The 25,535-nt window shown below is 41.2% G+C and overlaps 3 protein-coding genes across 4 annotated transcripts in view; 2 read left to right on the forward strand and 1 right to left on the reverse strand.

Moving 5' to 3' along the window:
* Nucleotides 1–3,644: 3,644 nt before the first annotated feature.
* trmt9b (tRNA methyltransferase 9B) lies at nucleotides 3,645–8,810 on the forward strand. 2 transcript variants are annotated; one of them, XM_015951395.3, is made up of 4 exons: nucleotides 3,645–3,853; nucleotides 6,324–6,521; nucleotides 6,621–6,794; nucleotides 7,660–8,810. In XM_015951395.3, the coding sequence occupies exons 2-4, from the start codon at nucleotides 6,365–6,367 to the stop codon at nucleotides 8,589–8,591; spliced, it is 1,263 nt and encodes a 420-aa protein (XP_015806881.1). In that variant the 5' UTR covers nucleotides 3,645–3,853; nucleotides 6,324–6,364; the 3' UTR covers nucleotides 8,592–8,810. The 2 variants fall into 2 exon arrangements, with proteins under 2 accessions (XP_015806881.1, XP_054598632.1); XM_054742657.2 differs by having other exon boundaries at nucleotides 3,668–3,806.
* Nucleotides 8,811–10,650: 1,840 nt separating this feature from the next.
* hdac12 (histone deacetylase 12) lies at nucleotides 10,651–25,330 on the reverse strand. Its single transcript, XM_070543245.1, is given in 14 exon segments — nucleotides 10,651–10,936; nucleotides 12,526–12,642; nucleotides 12,805–12,908; nucleotides 12,910–12,932; nucleotides 13,019–13,215; nucleotides 13,297–13,456; nucleotides 14,422–14,520; nucleotides 14,523–14,567; nucleotides 14,645–14,663; nucleotides 16,512–16,639; nucleotides 18,107–18,205; nucleotides 19,725–19,824; nucleotides 21,309–21,380; nucleotides 25,191–25,330. Coding segments are annotated over 14 exon segments (1,467 nt in total). The 3' UTR covers nucleotides 10,651–10,772.
* stard13b (StAR related lipid transfer domain containing 13b) overlaps nucleotides 25,220–25,535 on the forward strand; it is a 79,958-nt gene continuing 79,642 nt past the window's right edge. Inside the window, exon 1 of the mRNA XM_015951388.3 lies at nucleotides 25,220–25,356. The gene's annotated coding sequence lies outside the window, so the exon portion shown is untranslated. The remainder of the gene's footprint in view (nucleotides 25,357–25,535) is intronic.

The following is a 25,535-nucleotide window of genomic DNA, read 5'->3' on the forward strand; positions in this document are numbered from 1 at the left end:
TAGGCTCCCTATTGCTGAAAGAACTAAAGCCAGTAACAGGATCAACCCAGAAGTTATTTCTAGTACTCCCAAGGCCATGTACACATATAGCTGGGTTTTTGTAAAATCAAACATTCTCCTCTGCCCATTTAAGAAAAAAACTTTGGTCCACATCGCCTCATTTCCAGCAAGAATATCCGGTGCACTGTGATTAGCAATGCCAAGCCTGTCGATGGCAGGAGCTCCCCAAATCTTGAGCATCTTTGCCAGAGAAAAATTCCCTACTTACTTATTTTGTGTGACTTGTATTCATTCGTCATCTAAAATCTTGCTGAGATCTGACTTGATTGCTTTGAAACATGGACTGCAGTTCCCAAATTTGGCCACAGAATGTCCTTCTTACTTCATGTTCTGAAGAGCTTATGACAGACTTGGGTCAGCTTTCTTCGTTTCAGCCTCACAGTTTGCAGACTTCATTACAGGTTGTAGCACTTGTAATAAATATTTTTTCCCATTAAGATTATATCAATAAAATGTTATTGCTAAAACGATTGAGCATCCTATTAGTAGAACGTGACTCCCCGTGAAACAGACAGTGAGATAAATTAAGGTAATTTCGATCCGTAATAGTGTTTTATTGATTTGTCTCTGAATTCCTTTGTGTTTCTGAAGCCTCTCTTCCTCCCTTGCCTCATAAACCACTAACAATATTTTGTTTGACTTTTATATTCCATCCATCAAGTTTCCTCTGCTCATCCGTGGCCTAGTCACAGTGGCAACAGCGGAAGCAGAGAGGCCCAGAAATCCCTCCCCCCAGCCACTTGGTCCAGCTCCTCCGGAGAATCCTAAGGCATTCTTGGGTCTGACGAGAAATGCCAGTCCCTCCATCGTGTCCTGTGTCTTCCTTTAGGTCTCCTCCCAGTTGGATGTGCCTGGGAAACCTCCACAGAAAGGTGTCCAGGAGGCATCCTAATCGGATGCCTGAGCCGCCTAAACTGGCACTTTAATTACTTTGTCCAATTCCAGAAGTTATTTGTCCAGCAGTGTGTTTATTTTCACTGCTGCACATTATTTAGTCAGACTTATTGGTCCATTTGTTTTAGAAATAACTGATTGACTTTCTAGGAAATATAGTGTATTTTTTTCTGTTTTGTTTCTTATCATGACAAAAAAATCTGTTAACTGCATTTGGTAATAATTCATGAGGTGAGCCGTGTGACCTTTTATATGCTCTGGAATGATCTACTTATTAGACAGGACAAGATGCACAATCGCATCTCCAATAAGCTGCAAATTCCTGACAAAAGGTTAATGTTTGCATCTTCATTAAAACTGTTATCAATATTGGAACTTTTAATTAATTTTTTTTGTTGCAGTTTTATGTCAGCTCTCTCACAGATCACCTTTGACCAATGCAGAAAACTACCAGTAAGACTCATTTGAGCAACACTTACACAAAAGGCAGCTTAACAACAGGATATCAGGAACAGGGAAATGCATGATGTGCATCAGTGCAAAATGAGGCCAGCTTCTCTTAGGCACATTAAAGAAACCACGAGAGCACACAAATAGGCAGGTTTAGAAAGGAGAAACTCACTCAAAAATTCAAAATTTTATTTATTTTTTGACTAAAGCTTTCTATAAATTGAACTGAGGTGTACAAATAAAAGCAAGTGGTTGATTTTAAGCATAATCCTGTATTGTATATGATCTGCTACATTCGAAAGCTTCGTTTATTCAGATATTATTCTACCTGGGTGATTGCCTGTACCACAGAACGAAACACAAACATACTGACGAATGTTGGTTATTCAATAATTTTGATTGCACAGATCAAACAGGCCTCCACCAGGAAAACACCTGTGCTTTTCTGCGTATGTGTCATAACTTTTTTATGATGTTGTACGAGCCAGCAGCACCATATGTGTTGCATTTGGCAGGTTGTGTCTGGCTTTACAAGCGAGCGAGTCTGCAGCAGCAAACAGCAGGCGTGCTCAGAATGGTGATTATACAAGACAGCTGATTAGTGATTTGTGTTCACTGAATGGAGGTGATGAATCACTTACTGCTGGTAATCATCATAAAGACAAAAAAAAAATCTAATCAGAGTAGGTGCACACCAGAGAATAATAAAGCTGAGGTGGTAGATGAATGTACTCTTCACATTTAAAGCAGAATGGGGTAAAGAGGCAGTTTAATTTCACTTTATTTAAATTTTCTGCTGTTGCACAATTCTCATTTTAGGCTTTTGAAGTAGAAAATTAAGATGACCAGGAGACACTTGTTTACATTTGGTGCTAAAGGCAATACTTGCTTCAAAAAAGAAATTTTAACGATGAAAAAGTATAACTCCCAAAACTCGAGCTACATTATTTAGATCACTGGATTTGACTCATGGTTTCCTCATGACGACGTCCATAAGCTCATATTCATTCAACCTGAAAAGAAAAAAGGACGAAGAATGAACTTGAAGCTCACATAAACATCCCTCTACGTTTGTTGTTTGTCACGTGACGCTGATAGCCAATAAACAGCGTGTGCCGCGACCGCACACCGTGTCATCTATGTACAAGGGGTACAAAGCAACGGCCGGTAGGCGGGGTTAAGTAAAGAACACTGAGACCGGAAACCAGAAACTTCAGTCTTCAAAATAAAAGCGTGATCCAAGTAGCGTAACAAAAGCATTTTCAAGGTGATCAAAATGGTCTGAGTATAAATCTAAGTTCTGATAAATAACAACATTAAAAATAATCAGAACTGGACTTGCGGCACGTTGGCAAGAGCCTGGTGGCTGGGCTTTCACCCATGGAGCCCGGCCAGGCACAGCCCGAAGAGTAAACTTGGGTCCCCCTTCCAATGGGCTCACCACCCGTGGGAGGGACCAAAGGGGTCAGGCGCAATGTGTGGTGGGTGATAGCCGTGGACTTTGACGATATGATCCTTGACTACAGAAGCTGGCTCTTGGCACGTGGAACGTCACCTCTCTGGTCAGGATGGAGCCTGAGTTGGTGTGTGAGGTTCTGACTAGATATAGTCTGACTCACCTTGACGCATGGCTCTGGCTCCGGAATCAGTTTCCTTGAGAGGGGCTAGACATACTACCACTTTGCAGTTGCCCCCACTGAGAGGTGCCGAACAGGAGTAGGCATACTAGTTGGCCCCCATCTTGGTGTCTGTATGTTGGGGTTTACCCTGGTGATTGAGAGAGTAACCTAGCCTTCCTCCACCTACATGTGAAGGGACAGGTCTTGACTGTGGTTTGTGCTGACGCACTAAAATGAAGGTGTTTTGTTATTGGACTTCTGTGCTTGTCATTGATTGTCCCATAATAAACACCGTGTTCAAGCATAAAGGTGTCTATTTGTGCAGTATTTGTGCACCAGGACACCTTATAGGCCGCAGCCCGATGATCGACTTTGACCAGAGCTGCGGCCGCAGAATCATCGGTGTCTGTCATGGCAGCAACCCCTGAACCCGCAGGTGGACACTGGTGGTTATGTATGCATTCTCTATGATGGTTTTGAACTGATCTGCCTTTGTTTTGAAAGGCAGCACCGGAAGTCTTTCAGTACGCTCACGCTAACTTGACAGCTGAGGAGCTCATCCTTGATTTTGATATGATGCTGTGCTGCAGTTACGCTCCAGGCGGTCACACACTCAAACAGGACGTGTTTCTTCTGATTCTGGTTCATCCATCCGTCCTCCTCATGTCCGCGAGACTGCTGTCGGTTTCTTCGTGACCCGCGAGCGCCTCTGATCCTCTGGGCGGGTCGATCATGGTGCTCCATCGCATAAAGAACGAAGTTTAACTCCGGCGACCTGAGGAGGTACAGGGGCGGATTTAAAATAAATAAATTAAAACACCACACAAGCGGTAAGCGAATAAATATTTCAAGGGTTTCAAGAACGGAGGGGCAAATATTGACAAACTCCTGACAGTTTTTGTGGAGGATTGAATCAAAATTTAATCAAGGGCAAATGTATTATTTATAGAGAATGGATCATTGTTGTTTTTTTTGTATTCAGGGTTTTGGTGGAAATCATGATTTTAGAAACTTTAATCTGAGCACAAATGGTGGAAACGTAAAATTTATTTCACTATAAATAGAAACAAATACATATTATTCTCAGTCTTTTATTATATAATGGGTAGTTTGACGATTTTAATTTCAGCAGACTAGAGCTCTGAACCTCTTGATGAAAGCATTTACATGTTTGTTCTCAGTTCTGTCCTTTCCTGCACATCAAAGCTCTGCCCAGGTCTGACTGGGCTTCATTTATGATCCAGGAACATTACACTCATTTCAGCAAATGTCAGATTACATTCTCTTGAAATATAATGACAATTTGTGAGTCAATCTTAGAGGTCAAAGTGTCTGGACCCCCCCCCCCCCCCCAAAAAAAAAAGAATGAAATAATGATGAAAAAAAAATCAGTGTGTCAGGCTTTGCATCTATCCTCTGATTTAATTTTAGCTCCAATTGTCAGAGGCAGAGCTGAAGCCTCTCCAGCCAGCTGTTAGTTACATAATGTCAGCCGAGGACTTCCAGTCTGGCGAGAAGAGGGAAAAGAATGGAGTTTTAGCTGAGATAATACAGTGTGTGAACTTGTTGTAGAGCCTTATCCAGTGGATGTTTTACTTCCACGTGGCTGAAAAGATGCAGATAATCCAAAAATAGGTCAGAGAAAGAGATATAACCAATAGTTATACCTAGAGATGCACACTAAACCAGTTTCCAGTCATTGCAATTCCACACCCCTATGAATATAACCATCCTCAACGTGTATCAGACTAAAGTGTCTTTGGAGAGGTGAGGAGAGCTCTGACTGGTTTAATTCTTGTTAAACTTGTCAGCAAAGAGCAGAGTAGCAATGCAAGATTTATTGAAGCACAACATTTGTTTTGGATTCATTAATGAGGATTTTCTCAAGTGGAACAAGATGGGCTTGTTGGTTGGAAAGGTTAAAGGTGCACTATGTAAGAATCTAGTGAGAATTTCACAGTGAGAAAATCCAAGAGTCTAATGTTTCAGTCATTTTGGAAGGAAATTTATACCGTGACATATTTCATATCCATCTAGCCGCAGTTTTTCTCCTTTCAAAACAAATGAAGGAGGGACGTAACTACTGTTAATCATCGGTGAGTGGGGGGTTGCCGTGTTCCCTGTGAGCTAATACTAAAGCGCTGACAATTGTAATTTGACGGTGGCCGGCAAAAAGCTCCAGAGTTGTTTAAAGTGGTTGCAGCAACCACATTTTAGCACAGGATGTCATTTTTGCTTCATTTCTACATAATGCACCTTTAAAGAGTTGAATGGAGCTTTATAAATCATGATCAGAGATGGATTAATGTGAAGATTCTCCGACCAATATTAAAGTTTCTTTATTTAATGTGTTGCATGGCAGCTGCATGGTGGTAGTGTTGGCATGCTGACGACAGTCATTCATCACTACTGGTTTTAAAACGCTCATCTATGATTCTGCATTTGCAGAAAATTATTTGGTCATGTGACAGTAATAGTAAACATCTTTGAAGTGATGTGTGTGTTGGTTTCATGATTTCATTATAAGGTGATAGCATCACTATAATTATACAAGTGTAAAATGGGCTTTTGTTGCATAAAAAACTAAAGTCCTTATGTAATGATAATAATAGTAATTAAAACCTCTGTGTTGCACTGAGGGAACCACAGCTGCAGGAGCTGAGAGCTGCACCCTAATAAACACCCTGGATTGCAGCAGGAGCTGTGAGCAGCACAAATATCCCCGTTACATAATCCTAAAACTCTCAGTGTAGTGTTGAGAGTACTTTTGCTGAGAGAAGGGACACAATAATCTTAACTGGAATCGGTCGGGAACTGGTACTACCGATTGCTTTGGAAATCCTCTTCAGGATCAAACCAAAACATATTCACCAATCGCACCAAGTTGCTGCGGTTGCGTTTTGATGAGTAAAATCTTTGACGCAACATGTTCGTTTTAGTTGCTGGTGATGACTGAAGTACTGACCTTTTCCTCCTGCTTTAGCGGGAAAAACAGCTGCTGCAGAAACACCATGATGTGTCTATGTTGTGTTTAATGAGTGTGTTCAGCTGGAGGGGCAGCGGCTGCAGGTACCTGTGGCACACAGCTGCAGCTGTGGCATTAAATTACCTCTGCTGCCTGACACATGTTTGAGTGTGTCTGCTGATTACAGTAGCCAGCTGACATCGTCGGCCTTTAACAGGAATGTTCAGAACCAACACTGTGCTGCTCCCTTTTAGAGGTTCATGGTTTGTGTTTTCCTCCCCAGAAAAAAGATGAAATATCTTGATGTATTCATTTGATTATTGTTGCCCCAACAGCCATGATGCTATGAGCCTGCAGGAAGGCAGCCTGGACGCACATGATGGAGGAGGCTGCCAGTCAACTTGAACGAGACCACGTGCACAGCGTCTACAACAAGATTGCCCCATATTTCAACGACAGCCGCTATAAAGCCTGGCCCAAAGTGAGACAATTCCTGCTGGACCTGCCGGTTGGGAGCATCGTTGCAGACATCGGTGAGGGTTACCTCCGGTTCACAGCTTCATTTAAAATAAACCCCGAGATGAATCAAGTTATTTTTATAGCACATACTGAGAGTGTCTTGTCCTTGGCAGGCTGTGGCAATGGCAAGTACCTCCACATTAACCAGGAAGTGTTCAAGCTGGGGTGTGATGTTTGTCGCCCCCTGGTGGACTTTACTTGGAGTCAAGGACATGAGGTCCAGATGTGTGACGGACTGCGCTTGCCTTACAGAGATAGCTGCTTTGATGCTGTTCTCTCTATTGCAGGTAATGAGGAAACACACGCACACACCCAGTGTTACCTGTGAAATAATTCATGCATCCTCCAACGAGGATGCAATTAGGCTGAAAGAACAGGGCAGTTGCACACATTATTTACGCAGCGAGTCAGACATTTTGCTTGTGCTCAATTTTCTGTAAATAAACATCCAGCTTCATTCCTTCTGGAAGAAGCTGAAAGCCACACCTCATACCACACACCATAGACACGAATATGTAAACTCCCCATTGGGCACAGGTCCCTGTATGACCGGTGTCAGAGCTTGGTCCGCATTGCTGGCAGTAAGTCGGGCTCGTTCCCAGTGAGAGCTGGACTTCGCCAAGGCTGCCCTTTGTCACCGATTCTGTTCATAACTTTTATGGACAGGATTTCTAGGCGCAGCCAAGGTGTTGAGGGGATCCACTTTGGTGGCCTGAGGATCGGGTCTCTGCTTTTTGCAGATGATGTGGTCCTGTTGGCTTCATCGGAACGTGATCTCCGGCTCTAACTGGAGCGGATCGCAGCAGAGTGTGAAGCAGCTGGGAGAAGAATCAGCTCCTCTAAATCTGAGACCGTGGATTTGAGTCAGAAAAGGGTAGAATGCCTTCTCCAGGTCAGGGGTGAGGTCCTGCCCCAAGTGGAGGAGTTTAAGTATCTCGGGGTCTTGTTCATGAATGAGGGAAAGATGGAGCATGAGATCGACAGGCGGATTGGTGCTGCGTCTGCAGTGATGCGGGCGTTGTACCGATCGGTCGTGGTGAGGAGAGAGCTGAGCCAGAGCGCAAAGGGATAGCCACATTTTAGCATTTTTTAAAGTTACTTTACACATTAGAAACAATGTACTCCAACTTTAAAAGTGCCTTTTCCACACAGTCATTCACCATTTTTCCACCAAAGAGCGTCGCATTCGAGCAATAAAAGAAATGGCTCGCACCCTACGGGTAGGTGGGCTCATCATGATCTATGTTTGGGCCATGGAGCAAAAACGGCGCAAATTCGAGAAGCAGGACATCTTTGTTCCCTGGAATCCAAACCCTCAACCGGCCTCCAGTTTCAGCAGAGAAGGTCTCCGACCCAGGAGGAGGGCCACGGTGCAGAGCGTGGGTGAAGCCATAGATAGCAGTGAAAAGCACAGAAAGGTCAGAAGCACATCATCCGTGGCAGATGAAGAAGATCAGGGCCGTTCAACACCTCAGCAGAGGACTCAGAGGCAGTGGTTCTTCTCCAGGTCTCTGGATTCCGTGTTTGACTTTGGAAGTTTAGCCATCTCCTGGCCGTCCTCCAGAGACCTGAGACTATTGTCCCTGCCCACAAGGGAAAACAAGTGCAGCAAGTCCAACCAGTATGGCAGGGGTCAAGGCCTCATCAAGCAGGTCTCAAGCTTCTTCTCCCCTCCATCTGTGATTGGATCAGAGGAGGATGTCTTTGATTCGGTCACAGATTTGCACAAGGACCAGCGTGGCCCTGGAGGCACAGAAAACCAAGACGTCTCAGTGTCTTTAGCCCAGGACTGTGGTTCCTTAGTGCTGCCAGATCTAATTTCCTTGCAAGGCGAACATCTAAAGCAATCTGGGGATGAAACTGATGGGGTTCCTCAGGGAGAGGAGCAGCAGGCTAGCACACAAAGTCCTGAGGGGGGCGAAGGGCAGGAGGGCTCCTGTCTAAGGTACTATCATGTCTTCAGAGAGGGAGAGCTAGCAGAGCTGATAGAGCAGCATGTGGAGGAGCTCCACATAAAACACACCTACTTCGATCATTCTAACTGGTGTGTGGTGGCGGAGAAAGTTCGGCTCTGGAAAATATGATCTTATTCAGCCCAGATTTTAGCCCTGAATCAATCATTCAGCAAATAAGACATTTATTTGTTATGAAATGTCCAATTTAGCACTTTTTAGATGGATTCTTGAAACTATTTGAGCTCAGAGGATTGCAGTATGAAGCAATGGTTGTTCTGTGTTTACAGAACCACTTTTAGAGTATTTATTCTATTTTAAAATGTGACGACAAATAAGCATTACCCCAAGTCCCCGTGTTTGTTTTCTGTTTTATCAGTAAGTTTAATTGCTGCTATTGATTTTATCCATTCACAAAGGTCATCTACAAAGGGTTATGTCGACAAATGTACTGTTTACTTTTCAGGATTAAAAGGCCAAAGCAAAATTAGAAAGACTGAGGTACAAGTTTCCTTCCGCTTTTAAATATTTTAACGTTTATTTTTGGTTCAAATGCTTTTCTGTCCATCTTTCCTCCAAAAACCGAGGAGCCAAATGCGCAGCAGGCATGTTTGCTGGGTGTTTTTAAGAACTTAATCTTTAATTTCTCACCTAACATCAATAACAGCTCAAAACATCTTCCCAAGCATTTGTGCTTTAGCCTCAAAATGTATCGGAAGCCACGTCGGCCATGTTTGATGTTGATGTTTGGTGTAGCTGCATGGTGTCTTGTAATGAGCTACATATACCGGTTAAGTGTGTTTCAGCAATTAAACTGCCTCATTTACTGTGAATAAACATTGCACTGTAACACTGCTTGATGTCAGAGAATGACACTGAAACAAGGCGACACTTGAAACATTACCTGTGCCCATTGTGCCAAGAATAATATCTGTTTTCGTAAAGTTTGTGTGGACCAACCATGTTTTAAAGTGATTCTGGTACCTTAATGTCTTGACTTTCAATTCCTTTTCTCTTAATAAATAAACGTTTTGGGTTCGAAAGTGTTTGTCTTGCATTTATTGTTATTTTTGTACCTTATTTATAGGAAGACACCAACACACCAAGTAACAAATTCAATAAAAAGGTAATTATTAGTGATATAATTTATACTTGGAGTATAAAATTTTATTCTGGAGCAGCATTTTTCAAACACTTTAGCTTCTGACCCTTTAAAAAAAACTAGAAATTTAGCCAAAATCTTAAATAAGTGGGCAATAATGTAAACAAACCACATCAGTCTGTACTGCTTATATTCGTTTTGGGGTAATACTACATAAGTAATAGTGAAATACTTCGGAAAGCACTGATGCTGAGTGATGGGCAACCATAGTCACCAGCTCAAAGCCACACTATTACATTTTTCTTTGTATTTAATCTAAATTATTGCGTGTTTAAAGTTAAGAAATGCAAATTTCACATGTAAATGTCTCTTTGTACTGCAATGGTGTAGAATTTAAAAATGTAATCTAAATACAATTGACTTGTAATACTTGCGATCGAAGATTGGAGCTCACAGACATCCAAATAATTTCTTTGTGATGATTTGCAGAGCTTTAGCTTTCCTTTGTGCATGTGGGTTTTACTGCTTCAGCTTTTTATTCAGTGAATGAAAACTGATCATACTGAGGTGACTGATGCAGGAGAGGTCCGCTTTGTGCTTTAAAGCTTATTTGGTTGCTTCCACAGTGGTTTGGGTTGTGATCCATGAGTTGAGATGCTCTGTCTAAAATAATTCCTTCTTTTATTTAATCAAAAACACATTTTTAATGGCAGAAACACATCTGCAGTCATAATACCTCCGATATTGTCCTCTAACCTCTTTTCGTCTTCTATTCTCATAAAGCTAGCGCGGGTTAGCAATTTGGTTTCATTGTTTTTACAAAACCGATGACTAGAGATGTAAGAAACTATTAATACACTGAGATATTTTGTATTATGATACTGAATTGATATAAAAACCAGTGCATCTTTTATTTTACTGGGAATTTACATTTAAATGTCTGCTATATCTCTTTTGTTTGGTGCAAGTTAACCTCCGACTGCTAAGTGGCAGCAGTTTTTATCATCTTAATACTAATGGAACAACACGTTCTCACGATAAGAATGGATGTGTATGTATATATATATATAATATTAATCAATCCTTCAAGGGTCCTCTTGATTCAGGCAAATAAAGGTTTTACATTTCCCTCCAAACCTGAAATAAGCAGAACAAAAATGCAATAATTACTTATCTAATCTGACAATTGATTTCAGAGCTGAAGGTTTTATTCATACGAGGGTTTTCTTTACCTGAGTAGCTGCTCTGTGGACGATGGAGTGTCTGAGGGCCAGTTTGTCCATATCTCTGGAGTACCCTCCGCCGATAACCGTAGCAACAGGAATCCCTCTGCTCACTGCTGCCTTCATCACATAAAGATCCCTGTTGTGAAGCCCTGAAGGACTTTAGATGACTTTAAAATCCATTTTAGATATGAGCATTTAAAGGTGGGGTAGAAAGTGTTTTTCCGTGGCATTTTGGCAGAATCACATACTGATGACAGCATACATTAAATGTGTTGTAAGTAAAGGAATAATTCTAGAAAAACCTCATCCAATCATTGTGAATGTCGCGTTCTCAATGATTAGATTATTATCCATCCATTGAACTGCCTAATGACCATCCCTCCCCAACTGCATGAGTCACATATTCTCAGCTTGGAGCAGCTGAACAGGAAGTGAAGCAAGAGCCAGGCTAGCTATATTAGCTAGCACACTAAATTATGTGGGTGCGATGCGTTGAGGATCATGACAGGTAAGGTGCCAACAATGGGTCGAAAATCTAAGATAACAGTATAGGGAGCCTAATTCTCCTCCCTTTCCATTCGGTTAATGGGTCTCCGGAATAACGACAAAATGAATGCAAGTCAACGGGGCTAAAAGAGCTATTTTCTAATCCGCTTTGCTTTACGCCTTGGATCACACATGTGTTGTACTTCAATTTAAATGAAAAGTAATGACGGGTGTTTCAACCACGCCCGTCACGTACTTTGAGATTTATTAGCTTGTAAAAGTTCGTAATTAGCATGACTACACACCAGAAGTCGGCACGTCGCATATATGACATCATCACATAATCTCCTCTCCCCTAACGTAACTGCTACTTACCAAATGACCAGATTCATGGTGGTTCTTTCCTCCAGTGGGAAGTTTGCTGAACTTACAGCCTTTTTTTTTTCAGTTTTCTCCATGTCTGGTTCGATGACGTCACTTTCATGATGCGCATTGGACTTATTTTCACAGAAAATCTAAAATAGCGTTTCCCCCTGCTAGAAAATAAGCGCGTTCTTGTTATCAAAATGTGTCTTTAAAATTCACAGACATCATATGTGAAATCCACGCATAACAAGCAGAATTAGAAAATAGCATTTTTAGCCCCATTGACTTGCATTCATTTTTTTCGTTCTTCCAGAGACCCATGGTCCAGAAGTAGATTAGGCTCTCCATGCTTCTACAGTTGCTTGACAGCATCCATTCTCCTGAATGCAGAAGGCGTAGCTTACAGGGTAAGAAGGGGAGTTGTACTTTGGAATTGTGTATTTTCAAAACATAGCTTGCTCAAAAAGCTTGTCCACTCCTACCCTACCTTTTGGATACTGAGGAGATCCTGCTAACTTTTCTCTGCAGCTGCTGTAGGGGTTTCTTCTACTTTGTCACAGCTGGAAATGCAGGCAACATTTGTCTGCAGCGCACTGGAGGAGGACATGCACCATCATAAAACTGTGTAAAAATATGAAAAGTGAATAAAAAACAGAAAATGTCAGCACCTGCTTTAATTGGCTTTAAAGCTACTTTTCAACAGAAATATGACTCACTGACTTTCTGTACTTTTTAAAAGCAGACTGACTCTCCTGGAGCATATCCAGCCCATGGACACTTGTGTTCCCACATGCTACCACCACTTTAAGAACATTTCAGGATTAGCAGCAAATGTGTGAAAACAGCATTTAGAGGTGCCTGAACGCCAGAAAAGGATGAAACTCACTGTGGTCCGTCAGAGAAAGCCTCCCAAGCTCATCCTCCCAGTGAGGGTCAACGCCGGCATCATATAAAACCAAATCTGGGCGAAAAGTGTCCAGAAGCCATGGTAGGTGGGCTTCCACTGTCGATGGAGTGTAGAAAGATTTTACTTAAATCACTGAGATACAAAATTCTAATCTTTTATGCTCCGGAGTCTTTAAAAACTGGAATAAACAAACAGATTAAGGGACTTGACTGTATTGACACACATAAGTAGTGATTATTATGGTCTGTGTTAACATGCCTGTGGAGAGGTACTCCACACTTACATCTAGGTCACTCTGCTGTTTGCAGAGGGGGAAATTTTTCCCACAATGCACTGAGAACGTAAACACAGATGGCTCCTCTGAATATAAAAGCAGTGCCATCACCCTGTTGGATGGAAAACGGACGTAAAAGTCATCCTGTCAACAAAGATAAATGCTAGCCAAATAATTAAAAAATACAGGACACTCTACCAGATGCACGTCTAAATCCACGATCAGAATCCTCCGTTTGCTGGAAGAGTTGCTCATCAGATATTTGGCTGCAGCTGCTAAGTGACTGAGGAGACAACACCCAGAGCCGTAGCTGGGAAATGCGTGGTGGGTTCCTCCTGCTGTGCTGCAAGCCAGACCCCTCTGCTGAGCTACCTGAGCGGCTAAAACAGTCCCACCTAACAGACAAACAGAGGTTTAGCGTGATGGCTCAAGGTCACGGAGGTGTCATCGCCACTTTATGATACGAAAGCTCTTACCTGTCTCATATCGACAACATCTCACTATACCCTTGCTCCAGGGACATCCCGTCGTCCTCCTCTGCTCCTCATTTATCCTCCCACTGATGAATTTGTTCGGGTAATCCTCAGTGTGAACACAACTAAGCAAGTCTTTCGAGGCCATTTCAGGGACCCACACCTACTGTGAAAAAGCAATGTGTTTAAAAAATCTTTATTAGGACTAAGGATCAGAAAATTATATCATATACAGTGTTGTTCCAAAGAGTTAGCACTGGTTTAAAATATTTAAATGTATTTCTTGCAACTTTTTTTGAATGTTTCCGACAAAACAACTTCTGTAGGCTTTTGGGGAGTCATTCATAGTGTACATTTCTTTAGTTTGTTTTGATTTTTGACGTTATTTTTGCACGATTCTCTTAAATTATCATCTAAAATCATACTTGTAGCCTCCAGTGTGGGCAGCAATGGAAAGAAAAAAATGATTGTAGAGAGAAACATGTTTTCTTATTACGCTTTTGTCAGTCTTTAAGAGTCACCTAAAAACACACCTCCTCCGCTTGGCGTTTCCAGAACATGTTTGATTTTGGCCCTCGTTTATGTTGACTTTATTTCACAGTTTTCATTGGTTCACTCAATCCATCCTCTCAATCCAAATGTGTTTTACACATTTATCGTGTACCAGAATGTTTCATCTATCTTGTAAATTCTATTTTGTAATTTGTATTTTGTAATTTGAATTGCTTTTATTGTTGATTTGTTCAATATATTTACCTACAACTGTACCATGTTCAGCACTTTGGGCTTCCTGACAGGGTTGCGGAAGGCGCTTTATAAATAAAGCTTTGATTGATTGATTGATTGAATAAAGCTTTGAATCTTGAATCTTATAAGGTATAGTCAGAATCCACTTTTTTTTTCTTCAGAGTGATGGAAATTAGCTTTTTCATTATGTTTAGACAATACTGCTCCATTCTGACCTTTTGATGCATATTTATGCTTAATTGTAAATACATCATAAAGTAAAATAAACACATTGTCCACAAATACAAGTGACAAGAAAAGAGCACAATTCTCATATATATATGTATAATGTAGCTGGTAAAAATAATAATTAATGTAATATAATAATAATGCCTCCCTCACCTGCTGTTCTGTGATAACTTGGTCTTGTAGTACAAACTGTAAAACCCAGGGGAACTTTCCCATTGGAAATCTGTGGTTGGGCGGAAGATCACACACACGGACTTCTCGTGGTGGACGATGGGAAGTCCGTTGGAGTCATCCCTTACCTGTTTCGATGTGAACAGGTGAGCTGTGCAGTAACAGCGAGGTGAAATCATGAAGGTAAGTGTTGTTGTGTCCTTACGATTTCCGCATGGAAACATCTGCAAGAAGCGAATCCAACAAGAAGCCCCACATTAACGCGATGCTTCTGTGAAACTATTCGTGCAAAAAACTAAGTTCCCAAGAGTTGAACTACAAAGCTTAAGGGAAGTAAGTTCGTAGTGGGTTTGTGATCATAGCTTTCCCTCTGTGCTGCCACCTCCTGTCCTGGAAGTGGAACTGCAGCCAAAACTAGTTTTTAGGGGTTCTGTCGCCACCTGCTGGCTGCAAGTGAACATCACATGCAAACCGCAGCCTGCAGTCAAAACATTCTTTATTAATTTTTATAGACATTTAATCTAGCGGAGAAAACAATAAATTCCCAAATGCTGCAAAATTACTCTTGTATTCTAGGATTTGCAGGTGGATACACTTTATAATTATATAATCTTTTTGTAAAGACAGTAATGTTTTCACTAAAATTAGCATGACATATTTATTTGTGATTATTCACTTTGATGTTGTTCTTATATGAGTAGTGTTTGACTTTATATATAAAGCTTTTTGTACTCAAGTAAAATATGAATGAAACGGTCTTCGTTTTTTGTTCAGTAACCTGTCCTGCTCTATTTCTGGTGAATTTTAGCATCAACTCTTTTATCTAATAAATATTCCACTCGAAGTTCATTTTAAAATCCACATTTTCCATTTTCACTCTGTATGCATGCTGACTTCGTTTTTGAAAGTCATGGTGAAATGGAGACTTCTATACAAATTAGGTGAATTAATATTTTTAGGTGAGTTAATATTTCATCAGATTTTTTTCATTCTGCACTTTTTGATTTTTGTCCCCTTTTTGATTCATCAAACAATGAAGACTTCTTTAACATTTGAGACTCTCAGCTTTTCACCCATGACAAATTGGTCATCCTTGTGTGATAGTCCATAGAGCATTGACATGTATGAGGGGTAGTTGTGTTTCAAAATCACTTCCTGTCTGGTTTTTGTCTGACCATCTTTTTGCTTTCCTTCCATGAAAGCTCCTAAGCAGCCTTCACAGCGTGGGTGGATAATAATGTTAAGTTAGAATAAAGACGCTTAAGGTTTCTCATCACCGAACTAAAATGGTTTTTGATTTCTGCTTTTTACGTCTCCATCTGTCTGTTTTACATTGCTGGCAGGCAGCTCAAGGCTCTGTCTGGCATACTGTCTCTGCTGATTGTGTGTGTATCTCTGTGTGTGTGAAGAGTCTGGAGAATTATCCTGTCCCTCACAGCTCTTGGTCAGATAAGATGAAGCCCCTAGTGCAGAGGAGAAATCTACGCATAATAGAGAAGGGCTAAAATCAATTACTGACCTTAGCAGAGTTAACAGGCTTTTCAAATCTAGCGAAACGAAGGAGGAGACGTTACTCTCTTCTGAGTAGAGGGTTTCAATTTAATTCACCAAAGACTAGCTTTGTCCAAGTGTTAATCTTAATACACGGAATTTCTGCTTCCTGATCACGTGACGTGTGACACACTTGGATGGAAATCCACTTTAGAGTCGTGCTGTTTACTCTCAAGAGGCACAAGCTCATTCAACTTTAGTCGCCAATGGCAGTGAATGAGTTAGCATTCATGGACTCACAAATCTTGACTTGTGACGGGAAGGCTGTTATATTTTTAGCATCCAGGAAATAGCAGATTATGTATTTTTTAGTGGAAGCTAACAGTTAGCATTAGCAACTCCACCACGTGGCAGAACTCCTGCAGGCTTGTTTTACTTGTGGAGATAAAACATCAACGTTGCAGAGCAAATGGAGTCAGTGGTAGAGTCACATTGCTTTTATCCAATCAGAGGCAAGATGTCCAAATATAAGGAAATAAGACTCCAAATTCTGTTGTCTGGGACCCAATCCCAATACTCACACTTCCATACTTGCACTCTTCGATTGCGCATTCCCGGCCAGGGGTGAGAGTGTGTAGGGTGTCCAGATTCCCATGTGCATAAATTTATCATGTCCTTTTTCCCCACTTGATCCACACTTAACCCAAGTCTGCATCAATGTGCAGTTGAGTGAAGTGTATTACCCACAATCCTTTGCTGTGGAAGAAAAGACTCAAGTGCCTTTTTTGAAAATATGCTTTTTCAAATGAAAGTAGTTCATTTTAGATTAACTGGTGCTCTGAATAATTTAGACTAAACAACAGTGAATAGGAATTGATTTCTAAAAATTGTTTGGGTGTTTGTTTGAAATTGTCACGTTGAGAGCAAGGGGGGTTAGGACCCAAGATGCAGAACACCCAGAACGACACGAGGCAGGAGCGGATGTAAAAATTAAAATTCCTTTTATTAGGATGGGGAACAAAAATAAAATCCAAAAGGGCAGGAAGACAAGCCAAATATCTAAACCCTGACAAAACCAAAAGCTCACTTTCTGAGCAGATAACTAGAGACCTGGTGGGGGAACAAAACAATGCTGACACAGACAATGGACCAACAACATACTGAGACGCAGACAGGGTTATATACACAGGGGCTGGGTGATTAAGGGAGTTGGACACAGGTGAGACTAATAGAGAGGAGGAGCAGAACGGAACAGGGGAGGAAACCAGACCAAACTGGGGAAGGAAGCAAAAAATGAACCTAAGGGAGATACTGATAGTGATCCAAACATGACGGAAACCTAATGATAATTGGTGTGGCTAAGGGAAACGTGAGGGAAACTTAGGCCCTGTCTACACGTAGCTGGGGATCTGCCAAAACGTAGATATTTTTCTACGTTTTGGCCTGTCATCCACACGAAAACAGAGTTTTTTCACACGAAAACGGATCTTTCTAAAAACTCCGGCCAAAGTGAAGATCTGCGTTTTCTCCGTTTTGGGTGTCTGCGTGTGGACAGACAAAACTGGAGTTTTAAGGTCCGCAACGTCACTTTCCATGACAAAACAATGCTGACATCACGTGTGCGACCTGTGTTTACACTAGCCGACAGCATGGATGCCCTCAGAGCTGCGCTCGCTTTATCAATTGTCCAAGCGTTTTCTGCTTGTTTGTTTTTGCAAGCGGAATTACTGCTCCTTGCGGAAGACCACAGACGAAGGACGAGGTTAAGTTGGGGGAAGTACTGCCGCCTACAGGTCTGGCATGTCCTTAACAACGTATTTATCCAGGTACGTGTGGACAGAGTTTTTTTTTAAAACGAGGTGGTGTGGATGCAAGTTTTTGAAGGGGCGGATATTCGTTAAAAAAAACCCCGGCTACTTGTGGACCAGGCCTTAGAGAACACCTGGAGTGGGCTGGGGAACACAAGGAGACACATAAGGGGAGCCTAGAGAGGGGTGGGGAACACAAGGGGACACATGAGGGGGACGCAGAACATGACAGAAATTTGTTAAAGATTTTTAAAAAGGGTAGTTCAGTGACCAGCATCCCGGCATGTGTTGCGGTTGATGATGCAATGTTCCCTGTCGCAATTCAGCAATTATTTACACACTTGTGTACCACGCGCTCGAAGCCTTACTGCACACTTCTTCCAAGTGCCCTTCACAAAAGACTGTAGGGCACAGTGACCGTTATGGGATTGGGCCTGAAGCTCTCTGATTTGGCAATCTTCTAGTTCCTGAAAATGGTGCACTGGAGCTTTTTTCCTCGAGTACAACTTACAAGACATTCGTTCCTACTGTAAATGTCTTGAAATAAATTAGTTTTCCACACCTTTCAAGCTTCCCCATATGGAATATATATGGGCAACCAGCTTTCTGTGATGGCCTTACAGGGGTTTGCCCCAGATAGACTTTGACAGACCCTACATGAGTTTGCAGAGGCACCCAAATGGTTTGACTCATACATGGGCCTGGATGGATGCCCTTAGCCTTTTCCTACTGCCTATGGGCTGGCCCTGGACACAAGGCAGGATAGATCCATGCTTCAGTACAGACACCAAACTCTGACCCGACCATCTGAATCAAGACTCATCAGACCAGGAAAGGTTTTTACAGTTCTAGTCATCCTGTGGGAATTTTAGCCTCAGTTTCCTGCTCATAGCTGATCTAGCATCTGCTGTGGAAGTACTTATAGGTCTAAATTATGAAAGATCACCTACTTTATATCATAGAAGAGGGTCAGATATTCAAATTTTAATAATTTTTAAATTTACTTAGTTTTTTAAAGTATGCACCCCAGCTTTAATGACATTGCTGACTCAGTTCAAACTCCTTGGTTGAACAATCATGGATCATTAGTTTTACACAGATGAGACAGATGTATCTCTGCTGCACTGAGAGTCTACCCGCCCTGTCGCTTCTGAACATCCTGTCATCCTGACATGTATTTTCACGTTCCAGGAAGCAACATGTTTGTTGTCCCACCACACTCAAGGAACTGGGTGGTGTAATGTTTGCATCAGACAACGAATGTGAACATACCTGTCAATTATACAACATCACAATCGCAGCGTCAATCCTGTCCTCACCCTTCCACCTCGCCACTCTGAGCGGAAGGAATTCGCTGGCTGATTGGGCGCCATCACAGAGCGTGTTGCAGCAGGCGAAGGCAGGGTTGTTGTTGGAGTGAATCAGTCCGTAGCTGCTGTCAGGCCTGCTGCCTCATTCCTCCGGAGTGATCCCACAGATGCATTGATTCACCTCTGATCAACACTCTTCTCCTGTAATCACAGTCGAGCAGCAGAGACGGGCTGAAATTGTGCTGCTCTGTAATTTCCACAGACTGTAGGAGATGTTTACATTTCTCCATTCATGGATCCTGTAGCTCTCATTGTTTGGGAATATCCTCACAATTGCTAACTGGGTCTTATTATGTGGCTGCCAAGTGCTGTCAACGCAGAGATGTATGAGACACTTAATTATAAGACAATACCAGTTATTTATGTAGAGATCTGGGCTGAGATATCAAGTATTGACAGTTCAGTACTGTACTGCTCAGTTTTCATTTTTTTAGGCTATTCATGAACCATGGTTGTATGGGGGGGGGGGGGGGGGGGGCACAGGGTTGCATGCCTCCTCCACTTTTTAAGGCAGTTTGGATCCATTCATGATTTCTACTTATTTTCACTGAAATTATGTAATGCTATGTTATTTTATTTTAATGACATTTAGTAACCCAAGAGGGCAGGAAACTACCAAGCTGTAGTAATCATCCGGCGTCGAGAAGTGTTCTCCATCCTCCTTTTGTAGCCAGACCGGCTGATTGCAAATTAGCTGCAGCTGGAGCCTCCCTATCCTGAAACACACAACTCAAAGATGGGAAAATGAGAGGAGTACTCACCCCGGCACATGACAGATTCTTATATATATATATATATATATATATATATATATATATATATATATATATATATATGTATGTATGTATATAATCCCTTGAATATTCCAGGAGTGGCTAAATTCATGGAAGAAACATGGTTTTACTGTTGTGCAGAAGTCTGTATAAATCTTTGTTTTTTTCTTCATCAAAGGATCAGTCATTACGGAGGATTGTTCCTGCCAAAATGGAAAATAGGTAAATAAATAAAGTCAATAATAAACAATATCACAAAATAATATTAAAAATAAAAATTGTAAAACATATTCATATTTTTGTAAATAAATAAATGTAATTATTTCCACATTATTTGTTTATGTACATTTTCACTCATTCATTGTCTATTTTGGCAGGGACGACCCTTCTTAGATCTTAATTAAAAGTGTTTCTTAGTGACCTTTGCTAAATCTAATTAGTTTTCATTCATTAAAGCTGTTGGTTTTATTGTAACTTAGGTATTTTCAGCCTTTGTTAAATCTGTGAGACATTAATTGCTTACTAGATTCCTTTTTTAAAGTACGACAAGGGAAAAAATATGACTGCTTTCTGTATTTACATGTCAAACTGTGAAATGGTGTCTTATCGGTTGGAGTCCCACTTTTTTCCCTGGTTGTAAAACAAAATGTCAGTCCCTGAATTAGAGATTTATTTCAATCAGACAGGAAAATGGGGATCATGCGGTGTGTTACATCTGCACACACAACAGCTGCGTGATGATTTGAGCAGCTCTTTAGATAAAGGCCAAGTAACAGAAAATAAGTGATAGTTTTGAACATCTGTCAGCAATCTCTGGTATGGCAGGAATCTGACAGCAGCAGAGATACTGAGTCAGACCGGCACTGCTGGAATGTTTTCAATAAACCTCTAGGCTTTGCATCGTGTTTATCTACGGTTCAGTACAGTTCATGTTGCATCAAAGCGCTGCACAAAAAGACAACAAAATGTGTTTTCAGGCTTCAAGAAGCAGATAAATCAGTCTGTGCTGCCTCAACAAACTCATGATTGTTCTGTGTAAAAATAACATGCTACATTGCTGGCAGGCAAACCTGCCACAGGTTTCAGCAACACAGCTGGCTCTGTTCTCCTCGCCTCACTTTAATCTCATTGTGCCATAGGAAGGACCACAGGTACTTCAAAATGTCTGTTTCACACTGACAGCTGCCAGAAGAGGAAATTGTGACAGAATGCAAGGTCTCTGTTTAGTTTTTGGTGACTGTAAAACAGGGCTCTGCAACCCTGGTCCTTGAGGGCCACCGTCCAGCATGTTTAGTTGTTTCCTTGCTTCAACACACCTGATTTGATTATTTAATTACCTTTTCAGCAGAGGCCTGTTTTACATAATCTTTACTAAACCTCTACTTAAGTTTAGTTAAAAAAAAGTATTTATGCAAAATAAATCACACCCATGCTGGGAATGTGCTCTCTGTTGCCTTCGAGTGCACAGCGTTGTTGCAGCGGTGAGCTGTGTGGTGAAGCTGCGGAGCGATTGCGGCAGACATGAAATAGAAAAAAAATAGGTGGGGGACTGACAGCTGGTTCTGAGTATGTGCGCGCGGCGGTCAAGTTTTCAAATTAGCTTAAAGAGCAAGTAACACCCCACCGGAGCCTTACGCCACCCACATTTTGTGTTTGAAAAATGCACCACAAGGAGGAGTTGCCTGACGGACCGAGAGGGCGGAGCTGTAGCAGTGACTGACTTAGTCTGTAGAGGATTTCTTTTTCACCAGAGGACAGATGGAAAAGAGGAGATTGTTTGGGAAGAGACGAGTTGCCCTGAGCTGTACTATTTCAAACCAGTGGCATGTGCCGAGCCGTAAACACTAGCTTGCTTTTTCAACTCCGGAGGAGTAGCCTGAGACTCTGTTGGCTTATACCCCACAGCGACGGTGTATCTGACATCATATGGCATGTGTGAACGTCACAAGTTAACGTTTAGCCAATAGTGATGACTGATTCAAATTCCAATGTAGTGCAGACTTTTAACCTAGAGAGGGCGCTACACCGATGAAAAATAAAAATAAGATACACTAAAATGCCAACATAATGACTAAACGTGTCTACAACACTATTAGTCACTCATTTCTACAGCTGATCAGAAAAAAAGGTTGATAGAGTGAGTTGCTTTTTAAAATCAACATTTTATCATGTTACTGGCTGCTCTGCCAGTTTCCTTGTCTTCAAAATGTGCGTACGCCAGAGTTTAAGGTTTCACACATTTTCCCAGCAGGATCTTCTTTATTGAAAATGACTTACACATATTTGAGACTCCATTTTGAGAAGAAACAAGTTTTATAAATGAGGCCCTGGTCATTAAGTTATGCAGAAAACTATTGATCACCCACTAATTCACATTGGGTGTGTTGGGACAAAGAAACCTAAAATTTTAAACGAGACTCGTTTACAAGCTCCATTCAACCAAATGTATGTTTGGATTAAGATTCAATGGAACAGGTGTGTTGAAGCAGAAAAAAACTATATTTTAAATGTTTCCCTGCTTCATCACACCTCATTTCAAGAAGTGATGATTAACAGGCTTCTGCAGAACTTGATGAGATGCTGAACAGGAAAATGGTTCTTGAGGACCAGATATGCAAATCCCTGCACATCCGCACAGTTCATAAGCAATTCAGTGATACAATAACCACTTTAAACAAATCTGAGCAAATATTAGAATAGAATAAAATTGAAACTCCCTAAAATATTGGTGTCATAGCAGCTATCAGCTGTAATAATGCACTGGTTTGTGTTTATAACCAATTTTTGAAAATTTTTAATTAGAATTTCAATCAGCTAAATTCAATTTAGTTTATTTTTTACAACCCTTAGACCAAATTCTCAGTGAACAACTATTTTATGCAAAGGAACACTGTGTCAGAATGAGTCTAGATCTTTTCTCCCTAAAAAACACAACTGGGTAAAAGAGAATAAATTTGGGTAAAATTGCAGACGTAGTCTTGAGTTTTGTGTCGTCTTGAGTCAAACCGTCATGTCTGAAGCAACAATAAACCCCCCAAACTCCAATTAGAAACAAATGTGGTAAGCTGCTGTAATAAAGGTGCTTTTATTGAGTCTTACTAAGGATTAATGTTTAACTGACTGAGGTGTTGTGTAACCTTTGGTGTTGCAATCCTTTAGTCATGAACTCTTGTCAAACTCACATATTTTCAGATGAGATGGAGTGTACTCAGACTGAGAAAACATCGTTTTTTATCACTCTTTAAATCAGCCAAAACCAGACAGTAATATCCTCTTCCTCACACGTCTGAGCCCAACCACCTACAGCTCCCAGGTCTCAGTTTTCAATCACTAGGAGTTTTCCTCATGTTCTCCTGCTGATGTTCTGCTTTTTCAGTTATCCCTGCATTGATATTCTGTAGGAGCTTGTGGCAAATTCCACCTAATTCAGCTCAGCTCAGCTGGTGACTCATGCTGAAATTTATTAAGTATCTATTAGGTTTCCATATGGATATCGAAGTTTTAAAAAAGTCCTAGAATTAATCAAAAAGGAATTCTGAAGGACACCCATGTAATAAATCCACACATTCTTATTTCCATCACTAGTCATTTCAACATTTGTGGATTAATTTAGACATTTTTAGAAACACTGGATGTGATTTTCAGTTTAGTTTGCTTTAGATCAAACATGCATTTTAATATGTTTTAGAGGGCACCTGAATTATTGCACTATTGTCTTTGTTTCTAGTAAAATATTTATTAGATTTTGGAATAAAATGAGATCAGTTTCAGGGTTTTGTAAGGAATCTTAGGTGGTATTTTCAGATGAGTTTTATTTTCTAATTTATTATTCATTTAGCAATAAATAAATAAATGAATATCAGCCTAATCCGCTTGTATTATGCTGTAAATGCAATGCATGTTAGAAGAAGGAATGGGTGTTTAAAGGGAGACTAGGCAGTTTTGGCTTGCTTTTAGCACCCCCTAGTGTTTAGTAGAACCAAAAGCAAAACTCCTCACTGAATTATCGCCTTTTTAACACCTTAATCAGAAAGCTGAAATGCCTCCCTGGCCTTCATTAGTTTCTGCAGGAGTGATTCATAACTAAACCAAACAAATCAACTGTGTTCATGACTTAAAACAGGCAGGAAATGTGCTGGAAGCAGACTGCAGCGCCTGGTATGTCAGCTCCTTTTTTTTCTAAGTCCAACAGACCGGACCGGCACTCTGAAGTTGCAAATGTGATGTTGTGGCCACAGGGGGCGGCGGGGGTCTGAGTGACATTTAATCAACCCTGTAAATGGTCATTTTTAACACATGCTGGCTCAAGGAAATTATTTAATAATATGAAAAATTTGCCTGGCATCCCTTTAAAATGTGTTACTGGAACCAGCTAGAAAAAAAAAATGTCCTAAAAAACGAATCAACACTAAAGTTCTACATTTTAACCAAATATGCTTCTCGGCCTTGGTGTCCTAAGACTGCTCAACCTTCTGCTTAAAGAAAAGAGGGTGCGTGGTACCATTTGGACTGGTATATTACAGTTTGTTTTGAAGTGACTTTATGAATGTGCCTTTTTTCGGTTTTAATCCCTCTGCTGCTCCTCGTTAAAAGCAGCAAAGTGGGCTTCCTTTGCTGCGTTTTCAAAGTGGCCTCATGAGAACATCCAGCTGTGGTTTAGCTGAGCTGTTCTCACTCCCACTGGCCTTGAACCGGTCACCTCCTTGCCTTTGATAATTCCCTCCATTACCTTTGTTCTGTTTTCAAGTTGACACTGAAAATAACCCGTGTAAATAAAAGGAACTGCGCCAGTTTTCTGCTTCCTGCAGTCTCTCCATCAGATCATTTAGACAAGACTTGAACTCTGAAGTTCAATCAGAAATGTGACTCACTTGAGAACCAGAAATGCAGAACCATTATAGGATGTATTGTCATGTTGTGTGCCAGTGTTTTCAGTATTTCTCCATTCCAGCACAATATTTCGAGTGGGATTCAGACTCCTAGAAGTTTGATCTGTACATTTGCATTTGTTGCAGTTCCACATCAAAATTCCCAATTCTTTTCTCAGATTTGATTCAATCAATTCACGTCAAACGATGGTTCACAGTTCTTCTTTCACTCTTCTGCACATTTCGGTCGTTACTCAGCCTGTCCTCTAAGGGAGGCCCTGGAAACTTATTTCACCTTGTTCTTGAACGGTGCCAACCACTGCTGTGCTCCCTTCACCCGCCCCCTTTCTCCTCCCCTTTCCATCTCCCAACAAGTACACATTCCCTCTGCTCTTACGCACACTCTGAATAGTGAAGTCACTCCAGGCTCATCAGCCTTACAGCCCATCCAGGATCCACATAAAGTAGCAGGGGGGAGTGATGGTATGTTTGGCAGGATAGGCCAATGGGAACACAAGTGCGTCTCCTCGAGGGGCGTCTGTTCTTACAGGATAATGTGGTGCTGCCACTGTTCCAGTCATGATCTCTGCTGTTTTTCGCTCATCAGGTAAGTTTTCTTTTCTTTTCACCTTCCTCTGACAGCAGCTCAGTGATGCCTCAGAAGGAAAGTCCAGTGGAAGCGTACTAAGTCACTCTTAGCTTATCACACCAGGCTGAGTTTGAGCATTACACTCTATATGTTGCTCCTGCATGAAGAAACATGTAAGGGATATTTCTGTAGAAAAT

Source organism: Nothobranchius furzeri, chromosome 13, assembly GCF_043380555.1.
Source record: "Nothobranchius furzeri strain GRZ-AD chromosome 13, NfurGRZ-RIMD1, whole genome shotgun sequence".
Taxonomy (NCBI): Eukaryota; Metazoa; Chordata; class Actinopteri; order Cyprinodontiformes; family Nothobranchiidae; genus Nothobranchius; species Nothobranchius furzeri.

What these genes read in the sequence shown, in the direction of transcription:
- trmt9b (XM_015951395.3), top strand. Translation starts at nt 6,365, where the DNA reads ATGATGGAGGAGGCTGCCAGTCAACTTGAACGAGACCACGTGCACAGC. An exon ending in GAGCATCGTTGCAGACATCG is followed by an intron (nt 6,522 to 6,620) that starts GTGAGGGTTACC and finishes TGTCCTTGGCAG; the next exon opens with GCTGTGGCAATGGCAAGTAC. An exon ending in TGCTGTTCTCTCTATTGCAG is followed by an intron (nt 6,795 to 7,659) that starts GTAATGAGGAAA and finishes TTTTCCACACAG; the next exon opens with TCATTCACCATTTTTCCACC.